Source organism: Crocuta crocuta, unplaced genomic scaffold (assembly GCF_008692635.1).
Source record: "Crocuta crocuta isolate KB4526 unplaced genomic scaffold, BGI_CrCroc_1.0 scaffold580, whole genome shotgun sequence".
Classification (NCBI taxonomy): Eukaryota; Metazoa; Chordata; class Mammalia; order Carnivora; family Hyaenidae; genus Crocuta; species Crocuta crocuta.
The window spans coordinates 285,084-309,753 of record NW_027527940.1 but is presented as its reverse complement, the minus strand read 5'-3'; the positions used below and the strand labels follow the sequence as shown (position 1 = coordinate 309,753).

The 24,670-nt window shown below is 42.0% G+C and overlaps 1 protein-coding gene across 1 annotated transcript in view; it reads left to right on the top strand.

Annotated features, from left to right (window-relative positions):
• Positions 1 to 24,670, top strand: part of CPNE4 (copine 4) — a 462,890-nt gene that overhangs the window by 421,516 nt on the left and 16,704 nt on the right. Inside the window, exons 9-12 of the mRNA XM_077752280.1 lie at positions 2,757 to 2,843; positions 5,858 to 5,917; positions 14,772 to 14,905; positions 23,096 to 23,150. Of these exons, the coding sequence (XP_077608406.1) occupies positions 2,757 to 2,843; positions 5,858 to 5,917; positions 14,772 to 14,905; positions 23,096 to 23,150 (336 nt within the window). The remainder of the gene's footprint in view (positions 1 to 2,756; positions 2,844 to 5,857; positions 5,918 to 14,771; positions 14,906 to 23,095; positions 23,151 to 24,670) is intronic.

Genomic DNA, 24,670 nt, shown 5'->3' with positions numbered 1-24,670 from the left:
TGGAATAGAATTGAGAACTCAGAGCTGGACCCAAAGGTATACAGCCAACTAATCTTTGACAAAGCAGGAAAGAATATCCAATGGAAAAAAGACAGCCTCTTTAACAGATGGTGTTGGGAGAACTGGACAGCAACATGCAGAAGAATGAAACTAGATCACTTTCTCACACCATACACAAAAATAAACTCAAAATGGATAAAGGACCTGAATGTGAGACAGGAAACCATCAAAACCCTAGAGGAGAAAGCAGGAAACAGCCTCCTTGACCTAATAGAATTTAAGATCTAACTCATTCAAAGTTTCATTTGTTATGTCCCGATTTGTTGAAGAAATTGAGGTTAATGGAAATGATTGAACACAGCAAAGGAACCATTACAGCTTTTCTTTCTAACAGTAAGGCACATCCCTATGCTACTTGTGTCTCTTGTGCATTAGAGAAGGATTTGGGGAAAGGTAATTTCCATTTTGATGGGTTTGGGAGGGCCTTGGGGTGCTTTGTCTGAAAGTACTAAATCTGCTTTGAGACAAGCTGGAATTTTTGCTTATCAAGAGCTTCCCACCTGGAGAGCAGATTAGAAGAGAACCTAAGAGAGGGAAGAAAGACAACCATTGATGGTGAAAAGATTAGGTCTTTTGGAAAAAAAAACAGGGTTGGAGATGTCCTGATTTCAGATTCAGTTTGACTCTTCTTTCTTCCTCTCTTCTTTTCTCCCTCCCTCCCTCCTTTCATTTCTCTTTTTCTTCCTTTCCTTTTATGGAAGGAGTTTTAGAGAGCCTTTAGCCAGTACAGGATTCCTTTCTTCTTAACTCTTATGTGGTTCCTAGTTCCTACGGGAACTTCCCCAGTGTTGAGAAACTACTGTTCTCAGTTATCTGTTGCCGAGGATCAAATTAGCCCAAAACTTCCTGGCAGAAAACAGCAACCATTGCCTGGGTTGACAATTTAGGCTGAGTTCACTGGGGGCAGCCCCTCTCTGTTCTACATGATGTCAACTGAACTCATACATTTGTGCCTCTGTGGCTGGGAGGGCCAGGATGTTTCTCATATACTCTTTTGTTCTCCAGGAGAGCAGCCTAAGCTTTTTTTTACTGATGGTAAAACCTTCCCAGTAGCAAGAGGAAGGCAAGCCCCAATGCCAGACACTTTTTAACCCTCTGCTCTTATCACTTTTGCTAATGTTCCGTTGGCCAAAACAAGTCCCATGGCTAAGCTCACCGTCATTGTGAGAGGGAACAGCAGAAATGCATGGACGCTGAGAGGAATGGATCACTGGGGTCCAGAGCTGTTTTAGTGTACCCCACTCACATCTGCCTCAGAAACTGCCTTATTTTCTGCCTCGGTGTCTGAGTCACTTTAGTGTCTGACTCTTGATTTTGGTTCAGGTCATGGTATCGCGTTTCATGAGATGGAGCCCTGCATTGGGCTGTGTGCTCCCGATGCAGAGCTTGCTTGGGAATTTCTCCCTCCCTCTGTCCCTCCCCCACTTTCTCTCTTTCTTTCTCTCTCAAAATAAATAAACTTAAAAATTTTTTACAGGAACAAAAGAAAGAAACTGCTTTATTTTCAGATACTGCTAATTGTCAGAGAGTGAAAACTGGTCTCCTGAGTAGAAGTCCAAGGCTCCAGCTCGCACAGAATGGTGGGCAAGAGCTTTCAGTGGCTCTTGGATGTTTGACTTGAAGTTGATTTTGTCACATGAAGTCCTCTGTAGGCTTGAAAGGTTGATATCTGTTCCCCTAAGGCCCCCCTTATCTCCCAGCTACCTCCTCAGTTCCCAACTACTCCTGCAGCTGTGAAACTATCCCTCAGAGAAGCCCTTTTGGAGATCTGTTGTGTCACTAGTGTGATTTGTATTACTCCATTATTTTAGTTCACAGAGAAGTTCTATGCAAACTCATCATTATCCCCACTAATTTCCTGTAGCTAGCACTCAATGTCTTTCAGTTTTCTGACCTTTTAAGCTAATTCCCAGGCACTAAGACTCAACACTGTATTAGTCAACACTGTGTCTACAGATGTCTCTTTCCCTCTGGTGCTTGAGTTGATCCTATTAATAGAAAGCATTTATAAGTGCCAGGCACTTTTTAAAATGTATTACTTGGATTAGGGGTACCTGGGTGGCTCAGGTTAAGCATCCGACTTCGGCTTAGGCCATGATCTCACAGTTCGTGGGTTCAAGCCCCACGTTGAGCTCTGTGCTGAGAACTAGCTCAGAGCCTGGAGCCTGTATTCAGATTCTGTGTCTCCCTCTCTCTCTGACCCTCCCCTGCTCATGCTGTCTCTCTCTCTCTCTCTCTCTCAAAAATAAATAAAACATTTTTTAAAAATAATAAATAAAAAATAATAAATAAAATAAAAATAAATAAATAAAATAAAAAATAATAAATTAAAAAAATTAAAAAATAAATAAAATGTATTACATGGATTAATTATTAAGTCCTCACAATAATCCTATGAGATAGATAAAATTATCAGCTCCATTTTACAAAGGAGATATCCAAGGCATAGAAGAATCAAGTAATTTGCCAAGGGTCACACAGCTGGGAAGTGGAGGAACTGGGATTAAAACCAGGCATTCTTATATCAGAGTCTCACTCAACCACACCTCCCTGCCACCCAGGATACAAGGGTTATCACACAGAAACCATTACCCAGCCCGCAGACCCATCTGCTGCAGGCCCCAGGGGCTTGGCTTCACGGAATGACCCCACTTCTTCCTAAACAGTCTCTTTTGCTATGGCCCCTCTTATTGCAGGTGCAGTGGGAATGCATCAACCCCAAGTACAAAGCCAAGAAGAAGAACTATAAGAACTCAGGTGTTGTGATTTTGAACCAGTGCAAGGTATGTACATAGCCCTTCTCTTTCAGGTGTGTGTGGCTAGGGCTTTCTGGGAGGAAGAGCTCAGATTGTGTGGACGGAGGAGAGACTATCAAGGAGGTGTAATGGGTTTTTTTTTTTAAATAAAAATCAGAAAGTCAATGTATTAATAGGTGTGCAATGAGAAACATAAGCATGGGTGGTCTTGGAGCTGTGGTGGTCCAATGCCCCATGGCTTCCACAAAGACAGTCATACCCTCAAAGATGGGGAGTCCTGGTCCCATGTGAGGCTCCTCTCTGCCCTGAACAGCACCAGAGGGAGAGCCCCCAAAAGCAGAAGGCAAATTTCCAGAGCCCCCACCTTGCACCTGTCACAGTGTTCAGTGCTTTATGTGTGCCGCCTCACCCATGCTGCGAGGAAGGGTACTATGAAAACAAAGCAATGGAGAAAGATTAGAGGGCCTAGAAATTCCTCCCAGAAGGGCTCTAACCTCACAGAAAATCACACATAAATCTCTTAAATCACATCTTAGAATAATTCTGGCACTGGTTGAGTACTTACTATGTGAGAGTAACTATGATGAATTCTGTTTAACTTGTATCATAATGCTGAGATTTCCACTGTCAACTCAGATCATTAACTAGTCACACACATGGCAAGTTTAAGAGCTAAGATTTTCATCTATGCCATATCTAACTCCGCCATATATGACTTGAATGCCATCTAGCTTCTGTCTGTGTATGTCAGCTTCCTTCTTCCAGATTGGCTTCTCTCTGCCAGGAGCTGTAGGAGCACGTCCTCTCATAGTAGGAGCAAGAGTAAAGGAAAGACTGATATGCCNGGTGCCCCCCCTCCCCCCCCACCAGTCAGTGCATTCAGATTGGCCATCTGGAATCATTGTATTAATCGTGTCTTTTATTTTCTATAGTTTTTGATGCATTAATGTCTTGGGGCCTTGTGGACTGGGTAGGAACGACTCCTCCCAGGGTTAGCTAATTCTTAGAGATAGTAGACCAACTTGCTTGTGAGCCTGCCTTTGATATGCAGACCAACCAATCCAGAGCCCATACCCCCAAGCACCTCCTTTACCAAGCTCCCTCTCTCTCTCTCTCTCTCTCTCTCACACACACACACACACACACACACACTATCCCTGTGTCCCTATATCTCCCTGGGTCGAGGCTTTACACAATTAGAGCCACCTGTAGCCCAGAGCCCAGAGCCACCAAAAGTATTCAAACTCTCCAATCCTAAGCCAGTTTAACTACTTACCCTACCCCGCACTCATTCCTTCCCACAATAAAGACTTCCACCCACACTTCCCTCTTAATCCTTCTGCCTTCTAACTGACCCTGGTGCTTCCCCCTGTGGCCCCTGAGTAGCATGACGCGTATCCTACCCTTTTGTGGGTAATAAACTCTTCTTTCAAAGGCAGTTGTCTCTGGTCATCTCACCTATTTACACAAATCAAATCCCAGGCACCTTCAAAACATCCCTGTACCCAGGGAAGCAGGAGAAAAGATCTAGATGAACCACTTTAGTGGTTGTCTATCTCTTTAAGGTGGCTGTGATAAGTCTGTTTTGATCCTCCATGAATTGATCTTACAGTTTAGTGCTTAGGGGCCAATATTATTCAACTCATTCCCAGGTTCTTATTTCCTGGATACCTAGACAGTAGTAGGGTATCCCAACCATCAAGCAAAGCATTGCCATAAGGGAGCCAGGAGGCAGGCACTAAACAGGGGGCCAAGTGAACATCAGCCCTGAGAAAAGTCTGCCAAGAGATATGTGCCACCTAGAGGTGGTACATAAAGACACCAACACAGGATTTTGTGGGTCAGTCTCTGAGAAGCTGCCCTGAGTATCAGATGGAATCTGAGAATTGAAGGTCAAAAGTCACAGTTACTCACTGTCCAGGTCAAAGTGGTCAGACAGTAAGCTCCATGACTGCGGGTATCGTGTCTGTTTTCCTCATCACCATATCCCTACCATCTAGTGCCTAGTGGGGGCTCAATAAATTCTGTCAAATAAACAAATGGATGAATATCACTAAGGGTCAAGCAGCAGACTCATAAGGAAGCAGAAATGAAGACCAAAAATTGGTATGGCACACAAGAACACAGATGATCGTAGGTGGGCAAAAAACAGGGACCATGCTGACGTCCAGCACAGAGGTCCAAAGGATGGACTACGCAGTCCGTTTGCCACTATTTGAGTCCCACCTCCACTTTCTACTAGGTAGGTGATCTTAGCTTCAACATCATCCTCCACAAAAATGGTGAAGTAATAATAATAGCACCACGTTTATAGGGCTGTTCTGAGAACTAAATGAAATTATGGATGTTAAGTCCCTGGCTTAGAGTTAATCGTTGTTGTTCATGGCATGGCATGAATCTAACTAATGGGAAACTGTCAGTAAAGGCTTCTCAGGTCATTGCAGTCCTGAAGCGGCCAACCTAGATTACTTACGGTACTAAGAATGTTACCAGGACTGGGACTTAGACATGGGGTGCAAGACTAAAGCCTAATGTGAGACTGTATTAATTCTGAAACAGTGGTGACCCTTGAAAATACAGTGTTAGTCTCCCCCTGGAGACATGCATAACCCAAAAGAGGGGAGCAGGGCCTGGAGAGCTGCAGTCCTCACAAGTCCAGTCTGAATTGGGCGTTGCTTTCTTTTTCTCCTATAAAATCAAAATCGGGGCAATTAAGTGTCCAACTCTTGGTTTTGGTTCAGGCCATGATCTCATAGTTTCTTGGATTTGAGCCCCACGTTAGGCTGAGGCCGAGCCTGCTTGGGATTCTCTTCTCCCTCTCTCTCTGCCTCATGCCCACTTGTGCTATCTCTGTCTCTCTGAAAAATAAATAAACTTAAAAAATCAAATCAAATCAAAATCAACTGACCTATATCTTCTCCACAGATGTATTTCTGCTCTTTCTTTTAGATGAACAGTGCAGCCCCAAAGGTTAGGCTCCCACTCCATAAGGAAATAGATCATGGTGTACTAAAACAGTTTCCTCTCCTCCTCCTGTGCAGATCCACAAGATGCATTCTTTCTTGGACTACATCATGGGTGGCTGCCAAATCCAGTTTACAGTAAGTTGTTTCAACATTTGCTTGTATTCATGGAACAAGGTGTGGGGAATTGTAGAGGATTGTGGGAATGTGGAGACAAAAATTTGTTAAAACCCTGGGTCAGCTTTGTTCAGGTCTCATTGCTGTAATATTTTATGGTATCATTTTAAAGTGAGTTCATACTTCTGTTTTCTCCAGTGACTATGGCTCTCAGGAAATCATATCAGAAAATTCATGCCACTCAACCTCAGGTGTTTTGGGAACCCTCCTAATGCTTCCCATTCTTTCAGTAACTACATGAGGCATCAGGCAGTGCGTATATTGCCAGATTCCATCTGGTAGGATGGGAAGGAAGTAAGCCACTCTGGTAAGTCCCACTGACCCAAGGCAGATGAAGCCCAAAGACCAGTACCAATGCCATGCCCAAGAGTCAGTGCCAAGAGTAAGCCATCCAAAGGGTCACCAGGCAATGAAAAGGTGAATTCCAAAAGATTGGAGATTTAGGCTTTCAAAGTTGAGAAACAGAGTATCTAGACTCAGTGGGTGGATAAGGGATCATATCCTACATATAATCTGTGAACGCATAGGATTTATACACTCCAGTGATTTGGGTGGGTAGGCTGGGTCTCTTTAAGGTGCATGGTAGGCCAAGCTTTTGAATCCATCTGCCCTGGAATAACTTATTTTCAGTGGCCTAGTATTCACAGCCCTCCCAGGTGCAGGCAGATGTGGCTTCCAGAAAGAGGATCTCCAGATGGCAAGAGAGAGTTCGGCTAAAACCTATGGGAAAGCAACATGCAAACCAGAGAACAACAATCTGAACCGCTTTTGTTCCCCATCTTTCAGACATGTACTCGTGAATGTCAGCCCTGTTTAGCTCCTTTGACTAGATCAGTCATGTGAGAAAAGCAAGGCAGATGGGTTTAATATTTTTGTCCAGGTTTGAGCCCAAGAGAGTAGACAGGACAAATGTATTTCTGGGACAGAGATGGTAGCACTCAAAGGACTAAAAGGAGCTGCAGGGGTTGAGATAAGGGGTGGTTTGATAGACTGACCTCTCCTTAACTAGAAGATTATCCTCTACTCTAATCTCAGAGGGGTCTGCCTGTATCTTCCCTAAACTTGGGGTATGTTTCACTTACCCCTGACTAGGTATGGGTTAATGATAGAATTTGGTCATTTCTTTAGAGTCTAAGGCACAGCCACACAGCCCTCCTGCATGTACACCGGCACATACAGAAAGTAGCAAACATGTTCATCGTGAGCACCCACACCTAACTCTAGCTGTCCTGTGGGCTCATTGTCACACTGATGTATATACATAGAGGTGGAGAAGCCAGCAATGTCATAAAGGAGAGCTCCTGGAAATAGTGTCCCACAGTCTTAGGCAAAGGAGCAATTCAGGAAACTATTTATAGGTTTTCAAGGGAGAGCACTATTGATTTGGTTTGGAGTCTATAGATTCCATGCCCTTGAACAACTCTTTATTTAACCTTCAAGGGCTTGCTCTGCCCTTGGAGTTGTGCTGCAAAGAACCAGTCCCCATGAACACCAGAGGTCTATTCCCTCAGGGTCCCCAGCTCCTCCACCTGGGGGTCCATGTGGCCTGTCTGACACAAGATGGCCCTTCATTCTTTTCTCATGCCTGCTGATCCTCCCCAGCTGGGAGGTGCTGCCTTAAAAGTATTCAGCACCACCTCTCAGCTCCAGCTCCTCCTCCCTCTCCTAGCAGTTCAGTCCTCCTCAAACTCTTTGAGTCGTCCTTTTATTTAGCTCTCCTGGATCACCCCTTTTGATTGGACCATTTGTTTCCCATTAAGACCCTGGCCAGTACACTTTACAAAGTGGGGCTGACGGAAAGCTTTTGCACTTTCCACAGATGCCCGGTGCTTCTGATTCTACATTAAGAATGTCAAAGTGGAGCACCTTTCCCTTCAGGTGCCAGGCTGATGTATATTAGGTACTTTTATTGAATTATAATGGATCGAACCCTAACCTTAAAGGAGAGGTAAGGATGAGGAAAAACAAGAAATTTGATGAATAAGTATGCTACTAGTTTTGGCTTCAAAATGCATCCTATGAATTTAAATGTTTATTCATCCATATATTCTAATGATAAATAATGAAACTTTATTTGGGTTAATGTGCATAAACAGGGTGTATTTAGGGGACTATTGGAGAAGCAGTTTGAATTAAGAATTTGAAGGGCAGAAGCACCTGGGTGGCTCAGTTGGTTGAGTGAACAACTCCTGATTTCAGCTTAGGTCATGATCTCAGTGTTCGTGGGATCAAGTCCTGCATCAGCGTCTACACTAACAATGCAGAACCTGCTTGGGATTGTCTCTCTCCCTCTTTCTCTGCCCCTCTACCTTGCTTGCACTCTCTCTTGCTCAAAAAAAAAAAAAATGAATAAACAGTGTTTTTTTTTTTAAGAAAGTGAAGGGCTTTTAATTTTGAAGTAATATGGTGGATAAGGGAATGTTCAGAAGAATCTTGAGGAAGACATTGAAGCAACTGGGCACATGCTTTAAGGAACTAAATCTGGGAGTGTTTGGTGGAAGGCATTGAAGGTGGTGAGGGAAGTCAGAAAGATGAAGCAAAAAGAAGGGTGCCTAGGTGGCTCGGTCGGTTAAGCGGCTGACTTCAGCTTTGGCTCAGGTCACGATCTCGCAGTTTGTGTGTTCAGGCCCCATGTTCAGCTCTGTACTGGCAGCTTGGAGTCTGAAACCTCCTTTGGATTCTGTCTCTCCCTCTCTCTCTCTGTATTCCTCCCCAACTTGTTCTCTCTCTCTGTGTGTGTCAAAAATAAATAAATAAACATTTAAAAAAATATGAAGCTAGAAGAATTTAACCATCCTGAGGACAAGTAACAAGAAGCTAAATTAGCAGCGCAGCAATAGGAGAGGCACTGTGGAAAGAGACTCCAATAGGCCCTTTGCCTATGATTCAATGAAGAGACAGAGGCCAGGGAGGATGGTGAGTCCAGAGGACTCAGATCTCTTGTGCTTGACTGACAAAGCAGATGATCCTATTCCCTGCAATATGGAAATCAAGAGGAGCCACTGATGAGATGTTGGATTTTATTTTGGACACGACGGAGGTACTTTCAGGCTTCTTGGTGGAGATGGCACTTATTATAAATATGTCCTAGGTTTTAGGAGAGAAGTAGAAGCTGCATACTATAGGTTTGGATGAGATGGCCAGAGGGAAGAAAATAGAGAGAAAAGGCATCTCCAGAAACTGTAGAAGATCTCCACTGAGCAGCATGGGGAAGAGGGGGAGTCCATGAGAGAAGAAATGCCAGAGGAATAGGTCCAGGATGAGGCAGTAACTCAAATGACCAGAAAGAAAATGTTACAAGATCAAGGGCAATAATCCCATATGTGAGAAGGTGAGGAATAAAAAACTGGGTCATGTGATAAAGAGGCACATATCACCTTTTGGAAGAACAATTTCAGCAGCATGAGACAGGGAGACCCAGGAGTTAGGGTATAAATAGAAGGTAAAGAACTAATTCAAGAAGGTTGGCAGTGAAGATGAGGCAAGAGAGGAAAAGGAGAATAGCAACTTGAGGATCAAAAGAGGGGAGGTTTCAGGCTAGGATCTGATCATAAGCAGAGGAGGAGCCACAGTGGAGGGAACGAGATTAACGATGCTAAAAAGAGCCCTAGTCAATGATTCTTTTTTGGTCAGCGGCACCACTTGAGAATCTGATACCCGATCTATATTGTCTCCCTGGAAAATGCACACACCCGATTTTGCACGCAGTTTCAGGAGTTCAAGGGCACCCCTGAGGATGTTCCATCTCTTCATGCAAATCCTCGGGTCATAAAAACTGGAAGACAACCATCATAGGGCCGACCTGGAGGAGGTGGGCGCAGGTGGGACAGAATAGGGGGCGGGAGGAGGGGAGATGGAGTTCACTATGTTTGGCACAAGGCAAAGCAGCCAAAAATAAAATTAGATACTAGAATTTCACACACAAACACAAAATTATAGACAACACAGAAGAGACAGACACCATAAGGTGTTTGGAAAGAAAATGGTAGAAGAGTTCACCGTTTCTGTTGAAAGTCATTGCTTTTCCAGATGCATAAAGCTGTACTTTGTAAAGCAGATTTTCAGACAAGCTGTATGTAAATTACAGTACCTCATTTAGGTGGATTATGATAAAGTCATTTTAAATGATAATTATAATGATTGATGATAACATTGGGACATGTTTATGACATAATGTTAAGTGGGATAAAAAGGTAAAGCAAAGCCACCCTATGGTTACAGCCAGGTAAAATGTTTATGTACTTACATCTATGGAGAGAGAGAGACAGACAGACAGACAGACAGAAAATCTAGAAAGGAAAAGAAAAACAAAACATGACTTGCTTGGCCAGTGGAATTCTTGACGAACAAGGATTATCCTCAGGGGCATTCTTGACCTCCCCAAATTGTGTGCAGAATTAGGTATGTGCATTTTCGAGAGACTGGATATAAATCTTGTATCAGATTCTCAATTGGTCCAAGTGACCCTCAAAATGTATTTTTTCATATTTTCAGAACTATTTGTAATTTTTTAACATTAAGGATGGTATTGCTTTCCTTTACCTCTGACTTTGTAGTCTACATTTTGGTAATATAATATTGATATAATAAGCTGAATTTGGCTCCTCCCAGATTAGCCTTCCAACCTAAAGAAAAAGATCACCTATTACAAGTTCTCTCGGGAAATCTTTCCAACCCTACCACATGTCCACACTGTGTCCCAGTTTAAGTTTTACATCTTTATATCCCAGACTAAACACTGGTATAGACTCTGGTATAGACCTCTGAAAAAAAGAGAATGAGCCCTGGGTTGAAGAGGGGAATGCTTTGCAGTTTGCGGGAAATGAACTGGGTGACCTCAGGGGACCTTTCCATCTAGTCTAGGTTTCTATTTCTTTACCCCCAGTGGAGTTTTGAGAAGTAGAAAAGCACAAGAGTTTAACCTGTCAATTAAGAAATGGTTCAGACTGAACAGTATCTCCACCTACAAGGCTTATTGTTACAGATCCAAATTGTATACAAAAGTAAAACAAAACAAAACAAAACAAAAAAACAAAAAACAAAAACAAAAACAAAGAAAACTTTTGCTCCAGCAGATGATATGGCAAAGGTTGACTGCAGGTTGATTACAGAGAGATTAGGCAATTAACCAGATTAGGCAACAACCAACCAGTTGTTCGTTCCCAGTTGTTGGTTGTTTGAATCCAAGGGGTTTCAAATGGCTTGTTTGTCACAGGCAAAGAAGGGAATCTGAAGAGTGGGCTTGTTTGTGTAAGAAGCTAAAAATGTCCAAAGATAGATGCTCACCATTGGCTTCCAGCCTTTTCCGGGAAGCAGCTCTGCACTGGGGACTCGGTGGCGACGGAGGGAACATTTCGCATTCTTACTTTACAAGGTCTTCCAAAGCTGCTCCACAGCTCTGCTTAATGATAAGCAAGGCTTCCTGGGCAGAAGGGGAGAGCAACGGGCGGGCGCCTATTCTCCGGCTGCCTGCTGGGAAGATTGGAGCACATACCAGAACCACAGGCTTTCATAAATGCTTCATATCAGAAAATGAAAACGTGGCCACTCTGTGAGCTCACCAGCACTCAGGAAGCCAGGCGTCGGCAGCCACCTCCACAAACTGGCATTTTTCAGTCATTTCCTTGCTTTTATTTCTCAATTTAATCCCGTCTTTCACTGCCTCCCTGTTGCTTTTTAAAATAAACCTAACCTTTCACTCTGTTCGCTTTCCACTAATGCTAACTTAAAGAGCACAGAGAATTCTTGGTAGAAGGCCACCTCCTGAAGATAGATATTTTATCTCCAGCTTCATCAGGGATACTTTAGAAACCATCACTTGCCAGGAAAAAAATCTTTCAGCTGCTGCGTACTTAAGACTGTCCATTGCTTTCTAGTCAATGATAAGATTTTTGTTATGAGCAATGGGAACTACAGAAATGGGTGGGTGGTAAGGATCATTGGTTTATTTCCCTTTCACCATGTAATTTTTCAGTTCATACCTTTTCCCAAAGCTCTATCAAAATCTCGGGAGCTGGAATGGCCCCTGTGGTGGTTGTCACTGGATACTGGGGGCATCCCCATGGGAAAAGTGGAGCCCTGCCCCCACCTCCTGCAAAGTCCTGGCTGTGGAAAAAGTAGTAAAATTTCCATCAGGCTTGTTTGTATGTCTAAACAGCACCACCAAGAGCAGGCAGCCCAACACCAGCCTTCTAACGGGGATCTTTGTTTGGGTGGCTCCATTATCCTCAAGATGTCATCTCCATTTCCAAAGAAATGTGGCTACTCCCTTGTTCTACCTGGCATCAGTTGGTCACCAAATCCTGTTTACTTTCTATCCTGAATATCTCCAGTTACTACCCCCTTCTCACCATCACCTCTGCCCCATGCGAGTTTGTTAAGCATAACAGAATTATTCCAAGCCTGTAGAGGAAGAGTTCCTAGAAATGAAATGACAAAACAGGGCCAGAATGAAGATGAAGATGAAGCAAGAGAGAAGAGAGGCACCTAGGATGCAAACTTTAAAAGGAGGCATTCTCTCTCAAGATCTTGCAAGTGTAGGGTCAGCTGCAAATGATTTCCTTCTTGAATTGACACCCTCGTCACCTGTCTTGCCTTCCCTTAGTCCCAACCCTATGACATGTGGCTTTATTTTAAAATATATTGTTGTCAAAATCTGTGTATGTTCATCCAGACATTATACACACTTCTCCACGTAACACAACCTACTCAGTCAGGTGTTGCATCTGGGCTTGCATGCGGCCACTTGGCGCCCGCATACTTGGAGCGTCTTGCCCACATCTGGGGAGGATAAAGGGACATTTAAATTTCTTGAGCTGTTATTTTTCTTTATGGAGGTTTCCACCCTCTGACATTTATATTAATCCTGGTGTTATTCTCTGGTTTTATATCAAGACACCAGCATGTTTTTGTCATTATGGAATGCCCTTGACAGTCAGGTAATCAACATGTGACAATTTTCAACTGCAGCCTCAAGAAGCATGGGAAGAGGATTGTGGTAATCCATGATGAAGAGCAACACACACACACACACACACACACACACACACACACTTTGATTGCCCTATGCCTACAATTTACAACCATTTGATTATAAACAGCTGTTTATTCAAGGCCATTCTTCTCTCCTAAATTACTCTAGCTGCCTCCTAGCCAGCGTCCCTACTCTGAAGCTAAATCCCCTCCATCCTTTATAGGAATAAACATACCCACGTGACAGCTTGGCATGTTAGCCACAGCCTTCTGTGTTCTCGGGTGTATAAAGGCATAATGGAGGAGCAGCCTACGGAGTCATATAGACTTGGGTTTGAACCCGGCTCCATCACCAGGAAGTTTCATCACCTTTGAGCCTCAGGATCTTCATCAATAAAAAGGAATAACAAATCTCTACCTTCTAGGGTTCTTTAATGAAAATAAAATAACATAATACCTGGAAAGCTGATAGCACAGTGTCTGACACAGAGTAGGGTTTAACGAAGGGTTAGTCCTCTCTCCTTTGTTGTCTAAAGTAAGAGCACCTCAAGGGTGGGAAACTACCTTGCAGTTTTTCTCCACATGACCTTTCCTTTTGAAACATTATTAGTATTAGCATCTTATCAGTTGGTACCCCCTTGTTACTCTTATAGGCTGATCTCTCAGAAGCAGAAACAGAATGCAAAACACCTTTTCTCTGTCCTTCCAGAAAGAATATCCACCCTAAGTAAATCCAATGGGATACTCAAATTATTTGTCATAATAGAATGTTGTCAAATAATATACATATAACATTTGCCATCTGCAAGATCATAAGAGAAAGTAAACCTTCTCTGTCATTAGTAAGCCCATGAGTGGATTCTGCTGAACTCTGAAGAGAAAGGGAAGACACAACAGGAATATCTCTTTCTTTCCCTACTACTCCTTTTGCTTTAATTCTCCTATCCTTTCTCTCCACCCCCCACCAAGCTAAAGTTTTTTGTTTGTTTCTTTGTTTGTTTTGAGAGGTGTTTGCTGGGTTAACTTTTATCTAAATGGTAATGATGCTAGAAATCAGAAGAAATGTTTCTTCCTGGTTTAGCACTCTCCAGGCTTGAGGCTTTTGTTGTTTGTTGTTGTTAAGAGTGTTAAGTGGGTCAACTTTTATTTATATATTTTTTCTGCCAGGGGTCAGAAAAAATTTAAGAAGTTCAAGGATAATGTCTACTTGGTGGCAAGGCAGAGGATTCCCTTTTCCACTTCCCACCCGCGATGCCGTAGCATTCAGGTTTCTTCTCTGGTCTAGGCAGGACTTCTCACATGAATGGGGACCAAAAGCTGAATGCCTCCCTTGAAGCTGCTTCTTGCAGAAAATTCATTATAACCACTTCAACACATCTCTCTGCAACTAGCTGCACACAAAAATACGACAATGGTGTTCTTATATAGACCACAGCTTCAACATTGAATTTAGTTTTAAGGGATTTTACCTCTGCCTCCGAGATGGAACTGTCCTGCCTGAAGAGCACAAGACTCTTTTCTTAGTGAATTATGAACTGGGGGTCCAGGGTGGGAAGGGCAGGTATTCCACCCTTCTTCTTGCTGCCTGGCAATGTGGATCAGCAGTGACTGGGCTTTCTGACCTACATGTCAATCTCATGTTCCATTTTGGGATTGGGGGAGAGGAAAATGGAAGACTACCGAAATGGCCTCAACCAGATTAATAACCTCTCACTTTCCTTCTTCACAGGGTATGTGATATTCTGCTTTTCCCATCTCGGGCCATGTCTTTTGTGTGGCTGATCACAATTCCTATAAGATATATTCCCTTTGAATCTACCTGTTCTCCTATTTTCTCTTCCAGGTAGCTATAGATTTCACTGCCTCAAATGGGGACCCCAGGAACAGCTGTTCCCTGCACTACATCCACCCTTACCAACCCAACGAGTACCTGAAAGCCTTGGTGGCTGTGGGGGAGATTTGCCAAGACTATGACAGGTACAAGACTTCTAGTCGGCTCAGACCTTATCATCTCTGTGGGTTCAGATGGTCCCTGGCTGATTCTTGGCAGAAAAATGGAAGTGAAGTCCAGCAGTTACCCATAGGGGGGTCATGAAGGAACAGAATAAAGCCTTGCCCAAACATTTTTTCCTCTCCACACCTAGAGAAACTGAGTTCATGCCATGCTCACCTTGGTCACCAAAAACAAAAAATCCTTTCTTAGCTTTCTTATTTGGCTTGCAAAACCACTTTCCATCCTGTGAAGTTTCAGAATGGGTGTTGCTCCTCAAAGTTTGGGCCATGGACTAGCAGCAGAGACCACCTGGGAACTTAGAATTCAGAGCCCCACTCCAGACCTACTGAGTCAGTATCTGCATGTTAACAAGATTCCCAGATGATTTCTGTGCACTTTGGAGTTTGAGAAGCACTTGGTTATTGGACATTATTGCACCTTACCCTCACATTATACCTTATGTTGTAGATATTATTTAACAGAAGAGCAGGGAGGTTAAGCTGTGCACTGTCACTCAGCCCAAGGCAGGATTTGAACTCAGATCTGTCTCATCCTGCAGTTTAAGCTCCTAATCATGGTGTTTCATTGACTTCAGAGCTATTGGTAACATTAGTAGAGGGTGTGTGTCTGCCCACGTGCACGTGTGTGTGCTCATCCATGGAAGTGTGTGTGTGTATTTGTATGTGTGTATATAGATAACGTGATTTTGAGATCACATTGGTATTACATTTATTTTTCCTTGATAGTAAATATTGACCTTTCCCACCAAGAGAATTGTGAATTACATAAATTACATTAAGCTGAATTTATCTTGCCTTTCCAGTATTTCCAGGTTGAGGCGAAGTGGTTCACATGTTCAAGAAGTTTCTTTGAGGAAGAATGAATATAAATATAAATATAGATACATCTCAGTTGAGTCATTAGTGTGATTGTAAAACAAGACTAGTTAGCAATGAGAAGCAACAAACTGACTGAGCCTTTAAATCAGGAAAATAAAGAAAGTGACTCTGTCCTCCAGTTTCAGGGAGATTTTATGGGAAAGCATGATTTCTGTTCTTTCCAGTTTTATAGCTAGTGGTGATTATATTAAAAACCCCTTGCTCCAGGCAACAGAGGGGATGAGACAAGCTAGTGACCAGAATGTGCAGAGAAACCAACAGGACAGGGACGGGAAAAGTCTCGTCAGTGTCCTCCTGCTGGTCAAACTCTGCATTCGGCTGGGTTATTGCCAGAAACTCAACTGGGGGTGAGGGCAGTTGGGGAATGAATAAACAGGTCCAGTAAAATCACACAGCTTTAAACACTCAGGCCTTTGCTGACACTGGCCCTCTTATACACTTAGAACAGAGGGCAATAGCATTTTAAATTACTTTGTTGAAGTGATACTTCTTATACTTAACCTTGAGAAATCGACAGTGAAGACAACTTGAATTTCAGCTCTGATTTCTTTGGCCCCAGTACAGGGAGTATTCCTAGAGAGGGTATATATCATATGGAGAGTTCTACCAAGGAGAGAAAAACTTGACAAATTGCATCCCCACTGCCAGAAACTTCTCCAGACATCCTCAAGACACCAAAACAGTCATTTTTTCCTAACACACACATGAATGATTTAGCACACTAGTATATACAAAAGAGGCAAGAACGAAGGGAGAGGATTAGAATTCTTAATAATTTTTAAATCATGAAACACTTATAGAAGAGATGAAGTAGGTAAAGCACTCAATACAATACTATAAATATATGCTGCTTAATAATAAAGTTGACTCAGGCTCTAGGGAAGAAGGCAGTGTCATAATGAATTCCAAAGAGAAAATTGGTGGGTTGACCAGAAACTAAGATGCCAATGCCCAGAGCCTTGGGTATGGTCCTGCAGCAGATTTACAGGATGATCTAGAACAAACCGCTGAACTTCCTATTTCCTGGTTACCCCTCATACAGGATGCAGATACTACAATCCAAGTGACCCGTACATCTGTTAGAGCTATTATCCTCTTATAATATAAAAGCCAGACAAAGCCTGGAGAGCATGTAGTGTTCACTCAAAACTACAGATTCAATATAAAAATAAGGTATGACACTTTAGGGGTTACATAAAGAATTACTATAAATGAGTCTTTTTAAAATTTTAAGAGGATAATACTGAAGTTATCAGTCCATCCGTCCAGGAAAATCGGGTTTCTTCAGCTCAGTGGAGCTTTACATATACATACACGTATAAAGAAGGCAGCTCAGCATTAAAAGGGGCAAATACCTAAGGAAGAAAAGAACTGAAAAGCCCAGGCGCTCTTTTGAAAGACTCCCTGGAAGAATGTGTAATGCAAGCCGCTCACTTGAAAACTGACAAGGTTCTGCAGTTTCTCCTTTGCGTGGGTGGATAGACAATAGACAGGCAGAGTCAGGAAATTTCAAGTTGGGGCTTTGGAATTAATTTATTCTCACATCAAAGTCACTGAGGTTGATGTTCAAAAGAAACACTTGAATAAAAACTGACAGAAGGCGTCGTTCCCCCTCCTGCAGAGACAGAGAGGTTTTTAATCCCCATGAGCCTTAGAAATTGCTCCCGGCCTCTGACTGCCAAGGGTTTTCTTTCTGCCTTGTACAGTCATTGCTAAGGGGTCATTACGAGGTGATCAGTGAAGTAGAACAGCTTGAGAGATGCATAAAGCCCTTCTCAGGGTGGCCTTGAAGGGGAAGCTTCACAAATATCTGGTCCTAAACCCAGAAGACAGTCCTGACAGCTCTCTCTAGCTCTGTGCCTCTGAAAGAGACAGCACTGCCCATTCTCTCCCCTTAGAGTCCCCAAGCATGCACACATGTGTGTAACACACACACACATACACACGCTCATATATTTCCAGCTGGTTGTAGCACTTGCCCATCTCCTGTCAGGAGAACATCCGAACATCCTGGTCAGGCTGCTCAACACCAAGTCACATCCATTTCATGGGCCCAGAAGAGAGATGGGTCTCTGACCACCTGGAATGTTCTCCAATAAAAGCCTGATCTGTGTGCTATTAATGAAGTATAGATACTGAATACATTGCTTGGAAGCACAGACTGCCATTTTGTGGATGCGGCCACCCAGCATAAGGTGGAGGTTTCAGCAACTGAGATAGAAGTCTCCCTCCATAGTGTGCTAGGAGGCAAAGTTAGAACAATACCCAATCTGACAGGTACTGGGTTTAGAATCCAAAGATAGGCTCATATCACAGTTCTACCTTTTCCACTCCACCAACACCAGTCAGTGGTTCTCGGCCTTGGCTGAACATTGGAATCATTTCGGCAGTCTTAAAATATACTGATGCCTGGGCTGGCTGCAGAGACTGATTTATTCATCTGGTGTACATCCCAGGGAATTGGGATTTTTAATTCTAATGGGCATCCCAAGTTGAGATCCAGAATTAAATCAGGAGAGAAAGGGTTAGATGGAATGGCTAAGGACCAAGCAGCACCTGTTGGCTGCCAGATACCTCACATGGTGCTGTAAGGACAGAGATAAATTAATAAAGCATAATTTCCCCCCCAGCTGGCTCAAAGTCCCAGGGAGAGAAAAGGCATGTAAATAATCACAACCCTGACCATGCTTTGCCCTGTGTAAGGATGGGGACTGCATAAAAAGGGATTAACTTTATCCTTCGTGGGAGAAGAGATAGTCAAGGAAGGCCTTCTGAGGATGGTAAATTCTGGGGTATTCAGTTGTTATTAGACCATGGATGGATTTATCTTTATTATTCTGAATCTTTAGACCCGACCAACTTCCTACCAAGAGCAGAGTTAACAGGGGTGATAGAAAGAGCATGGGGTCCTAGTGACAGATAGACCATGGGTTCAGACCCCAGCTCGGCTACCTCTATTCTGAGGTTTACATTCCATGCATCTTGGTGTCATTGATTTCAAATGGAAGATTTCTCTTAACTTTCCTTGCAGAGCAGTTGTAAGGATAAGATATAAATGGCTAGCTAGCACATGTTCAGCCTGTTATACTTAGTAAATGATAGAGGCCATTATCTTTGACACTCTTAATTAGTTTTAAAAATAAACTAAACACAAAAGGACAAAGGATTATGGTGTCAGATCTAAAGGACATTTTGGACCAATGACTTTTAATTTTTGGATTTGAGAATGTACCCCTAAAAATAATTTTATACAAATGTGTAACCTCACATATTTTTACATTTACATTGATCTAATGTTTTCCATCAGGAGTTTAAATAATGGCAAAGAATGAAAATTCTAGTGTATTGTAAATATGGACATTTAAAAATAAAACTCTTATGTAACTCTTGTGAATGCATCCGGTAGAATGTAAATAGCATAACTGTATGATACCATCATCCATTTAAAAATGTCCATGAACAAGCTCTTAGTTGGAGTTGAGAATTTTAATCATTTCTTCTTTTCATCAACTTGTATTTTCCCTCCCTCCCCCAAAGAATTTCATACTAATGTATCTTTAAGATTTGGGTTCAAAATTCTTTAATTGGTCACTATTTCATACGTTTCTATAATAAAAATATGAATATAAATTTTAAAACACCTAGTTTCTAAAATGTTCTGTGTTGAAAAGATTTAAAATACTTTTTAAATATTGTTTGAATTTGTATAACAATCATTATTAGTGCATAATTGATCAGAAGAACACAAATATATTGGAAATTTCAGTATCTAATTATTGCCTATAAAAATGAAAACTTTTAATGAAACAAGTAGTGGGGGGTTTTCCCCAGTTAGTTTACATATTTGTAGATGAATGCTACCCATTACTACAATGGAAGAGTCTACCTTCAATTCTGTTCTAATTTTTTGTTTTTATCAATATAAATACTAAGAAAACTTGTTCTTATCAGTAAGTACATGGTAATGGAAAGAGTTTGACTAGCAGTATTACTCATTTCTTTCAACTTTAAGTAATATATCAAAAAAAAATCACATAATGGTTTATCACCAAAATGTATTTTTAATGATCTACCAGCTGATATCAGCACTTTCTACAATTTTTTAAAGCAAAAATTGGCAACTACCTGACTTGCAAAAGGATTTGTTTTCTACCTCCCTTCTTTTCTGCTGCAGAGTTTTTACACTAAGGAACAATGCACCTTTGTGGTTAAGATTCAGAATGGGTAAGGAGAAGGATAATTGTGAAAGGGAAGGTGTAAATGGAGAGCAGGTCTTTCTATTATGTGTTCCCATAAGATCAGTTTCAGCAGAGACTATATATGAGCTGTGGAACTGAATACTGATTTCCTTAAAAAATAAATAAATAAAACCAAGCCCCAGAAGGGCTTTGCATTTCCATGTACCCCAGTGTTAAGACCACTGTCTTAGAGAATAGTTGTAATTAAGCATCTAGGTGTTCTGAAATGCCAGTTTCCCTTGAGTCAGTCTCTGTTTCCTTATGGATGAGGGCATTTGTCTTTATTTTTATTACTCTCTTGCTTCGTCTCAAAGTCTTCTTTAACTGGAGGCTTAAAATGGTGTTTGAAAATAAATCTTCTATCTGGAGATCCTTTAACCACTGGTCATTACCTAAGAAGTTCAGAACTGCATGCTCATTACCACTGAAGACCATGGGCTCTTTTATTGTATTTCACGCTATTTTATTCCAGTAGTAAGAAATGTTAGCGATGTGGTAACATACTCATGAATTTTCCACATTGGCGGATTCCACTAATCATTTTCCTAGTGGTAGTAGGCCCCTTTACTCCATGCTGAGTGGATCCAATCTCAAGTTCTGTGAAGTGCTGGTATATGGACGATTACTTGTGTGCTCAACCTTCTCTTGCCTCTTGCATAATCCTCCTCTATGACTAGTTTTATTTTTAATCAGGAGGAATGGAAGTGTAAATCTATTGTGCCTATGCTTGAAAGTTTTCCTTTGGTATGTTAGTTAGAGACTTCGTGGTGGCTAACTTCAGAGAATTGATGCCCTCCTGGGTTATTAATTATTCCTCTTGCAGGTGAGGCATTTTCACTACCTCCGTGCTCTTAAAACTCAATTACATAACAGTGCATAATGCTCAGCAAACCTCAAATCCCCCGGGGTGGCTTGGAAGGTATAAAAAGAATATCATTAAGGCTGGAACATTGGTTTGGCGATGAGAAGTGGATGGAATATTAGATCTCACCCTTCCCAAACCCATCAAAGAAAAAAATAAAATGTATGGAGCCTCCTAGGTTTCTGTTTTGACTTTTCTGAGCCATCTCTGGGTTGGAAGAGCCAGAACCCATTCTCTAACCTGGAAACCTTTCTCCCATACTTACTTACCCTGAAAGTACCTCTGAAATCTCCCTCACAGATTCCCTCCACCAGCTGCTTGCCCTTGTCTTGGTTAAGGGGGGAATTGCTGTGACAAAGTATTTTAGTATTTCCAAGGGCCAGAAGTACTTTTTCTCAGAGATGTGGCTAATTCTTTATAAGCTATTGTGTTTTTCCATGTATCAGTATTAATATCTTTTCTACTACCTGCTAGATGCAGTCCACCATAAAACCCATATCTACACAACAGTGAGAAAAAGGGAGAGCTGGTGATTTTCTGGAGAATTTGACTAATTTCAAAGAATGCTGGCTCCCTTATGTCTCCCAGCCCCTACCAAACTTGCTCAAATTGGCTGCATTTTGGTGAAGTTTTATCAAAGCCATCATTGGCTACTAATGACCTCTATATCTGTCAGTTGGTGGTGGATGAAAATCTGGCCTTGGTACTTTGACTTCTCTGTCAGCCTTAGGGGGATAGGGGGTCCCCTTTTATTGACAGAGCCATTCAGGGACAGTGAACCCTAATGAGTTTCCTTTCCTCCTTGACTAACTCTGCAAAGAACTGAGAAATGTAGGAATTGTTCCAGGAACAAATCTCAGTTGTATATTTAATGGAAAAGTAAAAGGTAGATGGCATGAGAAGAATATTCCTCTGCCAAGAGCAATATTCCAGAACCTCACTGCAACAAAATTTGCCTAAAGAGAATCTTACCTGTTGTCTGGTCAGGGGGTCAGTTACTGGAAGTGCCAGAAATAAATCACATTTAATGCTATAATCATTAAATTATATTGGGAACCAGAAAAGGCATGGGCTTTAGAATCACAACAGTCCTCCCTGGCAAATACCTTAGGCTACTTTCTGAGCCTTTATGAGTCTCAGTTTATTCATCTGTAAATAGGAATAATAAGTAGGTTGAACTTGAAGGGTTGTGCGAGAATTAAAACAAAAATGTACCTTGCCTAGCATCATACCCAGAAGACTGTATGTGCCAATTAAGGTTAATTCTTCTCCCCATCATTTCACTTCAAGTACAGTAAAGTTGGAGTTAAGGTATAACATATGTGAATGAATAAACTAAAGAGAGAAATTTCAATATGCATAAGAGAAACCAAGCAGTGATTCAATTCATGGGCTATTTTTTCATTAAATATTTATTGAGCACACACTGTATGGCAAGTATTATGCTGAAGAGAGGGGCAAGGAGCAGTTTGGGACAGAGAGGCAGTGGCAGATGTAAAGATATTAATACCAAATACCAGCATCCCTTCATATCTGAATCTCAGCATTCAGAAGACAAGAAAAGACATGTAAATAATTTATTATTGTTTGTGTGAAATAAAATAACGGACAAAATGAATCCTGTAGATGGAACCAAGTTCTGTCAATTAGCTAGCCTTCCAAGCGTCCCATTGCTTTTACAGATAACCCTTTGACTTAGACTTGTCTGGATTTGAACCCTGGCTCTACCCAGCAGCCTGATCTTGGACAAGTCACTTTGCCTCCCAAGGCATTTCTCCACCTGTAAAATGGGAATAATGATCTCCCTCCAAAGATTTTAAAAGATTATATATATGAAAAACCCTAACACAGTCAACCATTGGAATTACCTAATTCGACTTTTCAAAGACAGAAAAGTAGGCTTGGGGAGGAAATCCTGGGCTATTATTCCTTAGTATCAAATCTAGCAAAAAGTTATGGGAAAAAATTGCAGACTCATGACTGTAATGAACTTTGGGGATTCCTTCTTGATTTTAATTATCCATTCTGCCTCTACTCATTGTTACCCCAGATAATCAAGAGCATGAGTCAGCATTTGGCACAATAAAATGTCCTAGTGAGGTAACCCATGTCCATGTTTTTCTTCCTCATTGGGTGAACAAATAAAGCAACTTCTTTTTTTTTTTTTTTTTCCAGTGACAAAATGTTCCCGGCCTTTGGATTCGGGGCCAGGATACCTCCAGAGTACACAGTGAGTGAAAATAGATCCTTTGCTGTAAAAAAGATAACTTGGGTTTCCCTCACAGGAATTCAGTCTTTTGGCCCTTGATAAAAATATGCAAGTATAGCCCAAAAACTCAGAAATGGTCTTCAGAACCAGTGAGATTAGCCCCTGGGATCCTATCTTTTGATGAAACAATCTCCTGGTATTCTGGATGGGTCTTCTCAGAGATGCCAATGAAGAGTCCCATTGTTGAGCTTCTTATCGGTATAGTCAGAGACTGAGAAAACACTCAGGAAGTTGATCTCCACTGGCTCAGAACCTATCTATTCAGGTGTCCCCTAAAGAAAAGAGCCATTGACAATGCCAACTGTGAACGTCCATGATGAGAACGTCTGCAGATTCCCTCATACCAAATCTCTCAGCACCTGAGATTTGGGGAGAGACACAGAAAAGTCCCAAAGGAGAACCACTCTGGCTTAGGGTATTGGAAAGCTGAAAGGTTCCTGTGAAAACACTGGAGTCCTATTTGATACTGATTTCTCATGAACAAAGAAGACAAAGATTGTGCTGAGAGATTTGCACTGCAGTGGAGCAGAGGCAATGTGCTGTGGTATACCAGATGCTCCTGTGGAACACTCTCCAGAGAGAACTCTGCTCCTACAGGAGGAAGGGCCTTGGAGAGACAATAAGGTCCCTGCCCCAGCCTCACCAATCCCTCTGAGGTGCAAACTAAGTGGAAACAGTACTGCTGAGTCATCAGTTTCTCTTTTACTGATTGATGAAAATGCTGACGTTTGCTCCCAGAGCTGTCAGACCAAGGGCCTTCCCCTTCTGTGTCCTTTTTGTAAAAAGGGAATCCATCTCCCTGATTCTGCTGAAGTGAGCACTGGATGGAGTGGCGTGTCTCCCTGACCAGTCCTCTTTCTTGTTTGCCTTATATCCCATACTGTCTTCCCTGCTGGACATGGCTACAGATTTCTAGAAGCATCCATTGGAAATTGAGCACCTGGAGAGGAAGAACATAGAATGGGAGTTGCTGACTGGTGGCCTGTAGACGTTATTCAGGCCACAAATGTATTATATTTCACACAAAAAAACTCTTTTAAGAATTAAGCAATTTCAGGGGTGCCTAGGTGACTCAGTCCAGAGTCTGGAGCCTGCTTAGGATTCTATGTCTCCCTCTTTCTCTCTACCTCTCTCCCGCTCATGTTCTCTCTCTGTCTCTCAAATATAAATAAATGTTGGGGTGCCTGGGTGGCTCAGTCAGTTAAATTTCTGACTTTTGCTTAGGTCATGATCTCACGGTTCGTGGGATCGAGCCCCACCTTGGGCTCTGTGCTGACAGCTAGCTCAGAGCCTGGAGCCTGCTTCAGATTCTGTGTCTCCCTCTCTCTCTCTGCCCCTCCCCTGCTCACGCTGTCTCTATCTCTCTCTCTCTCAAAAATAAATAAAACATTTTTTAAAATTGTAATAAATAAATGTTTAAAAATTTTTTTAAAGAATTAAGCAATTTCATATAAAATGTCAGCTTTCTGGCTTCTCTGGAA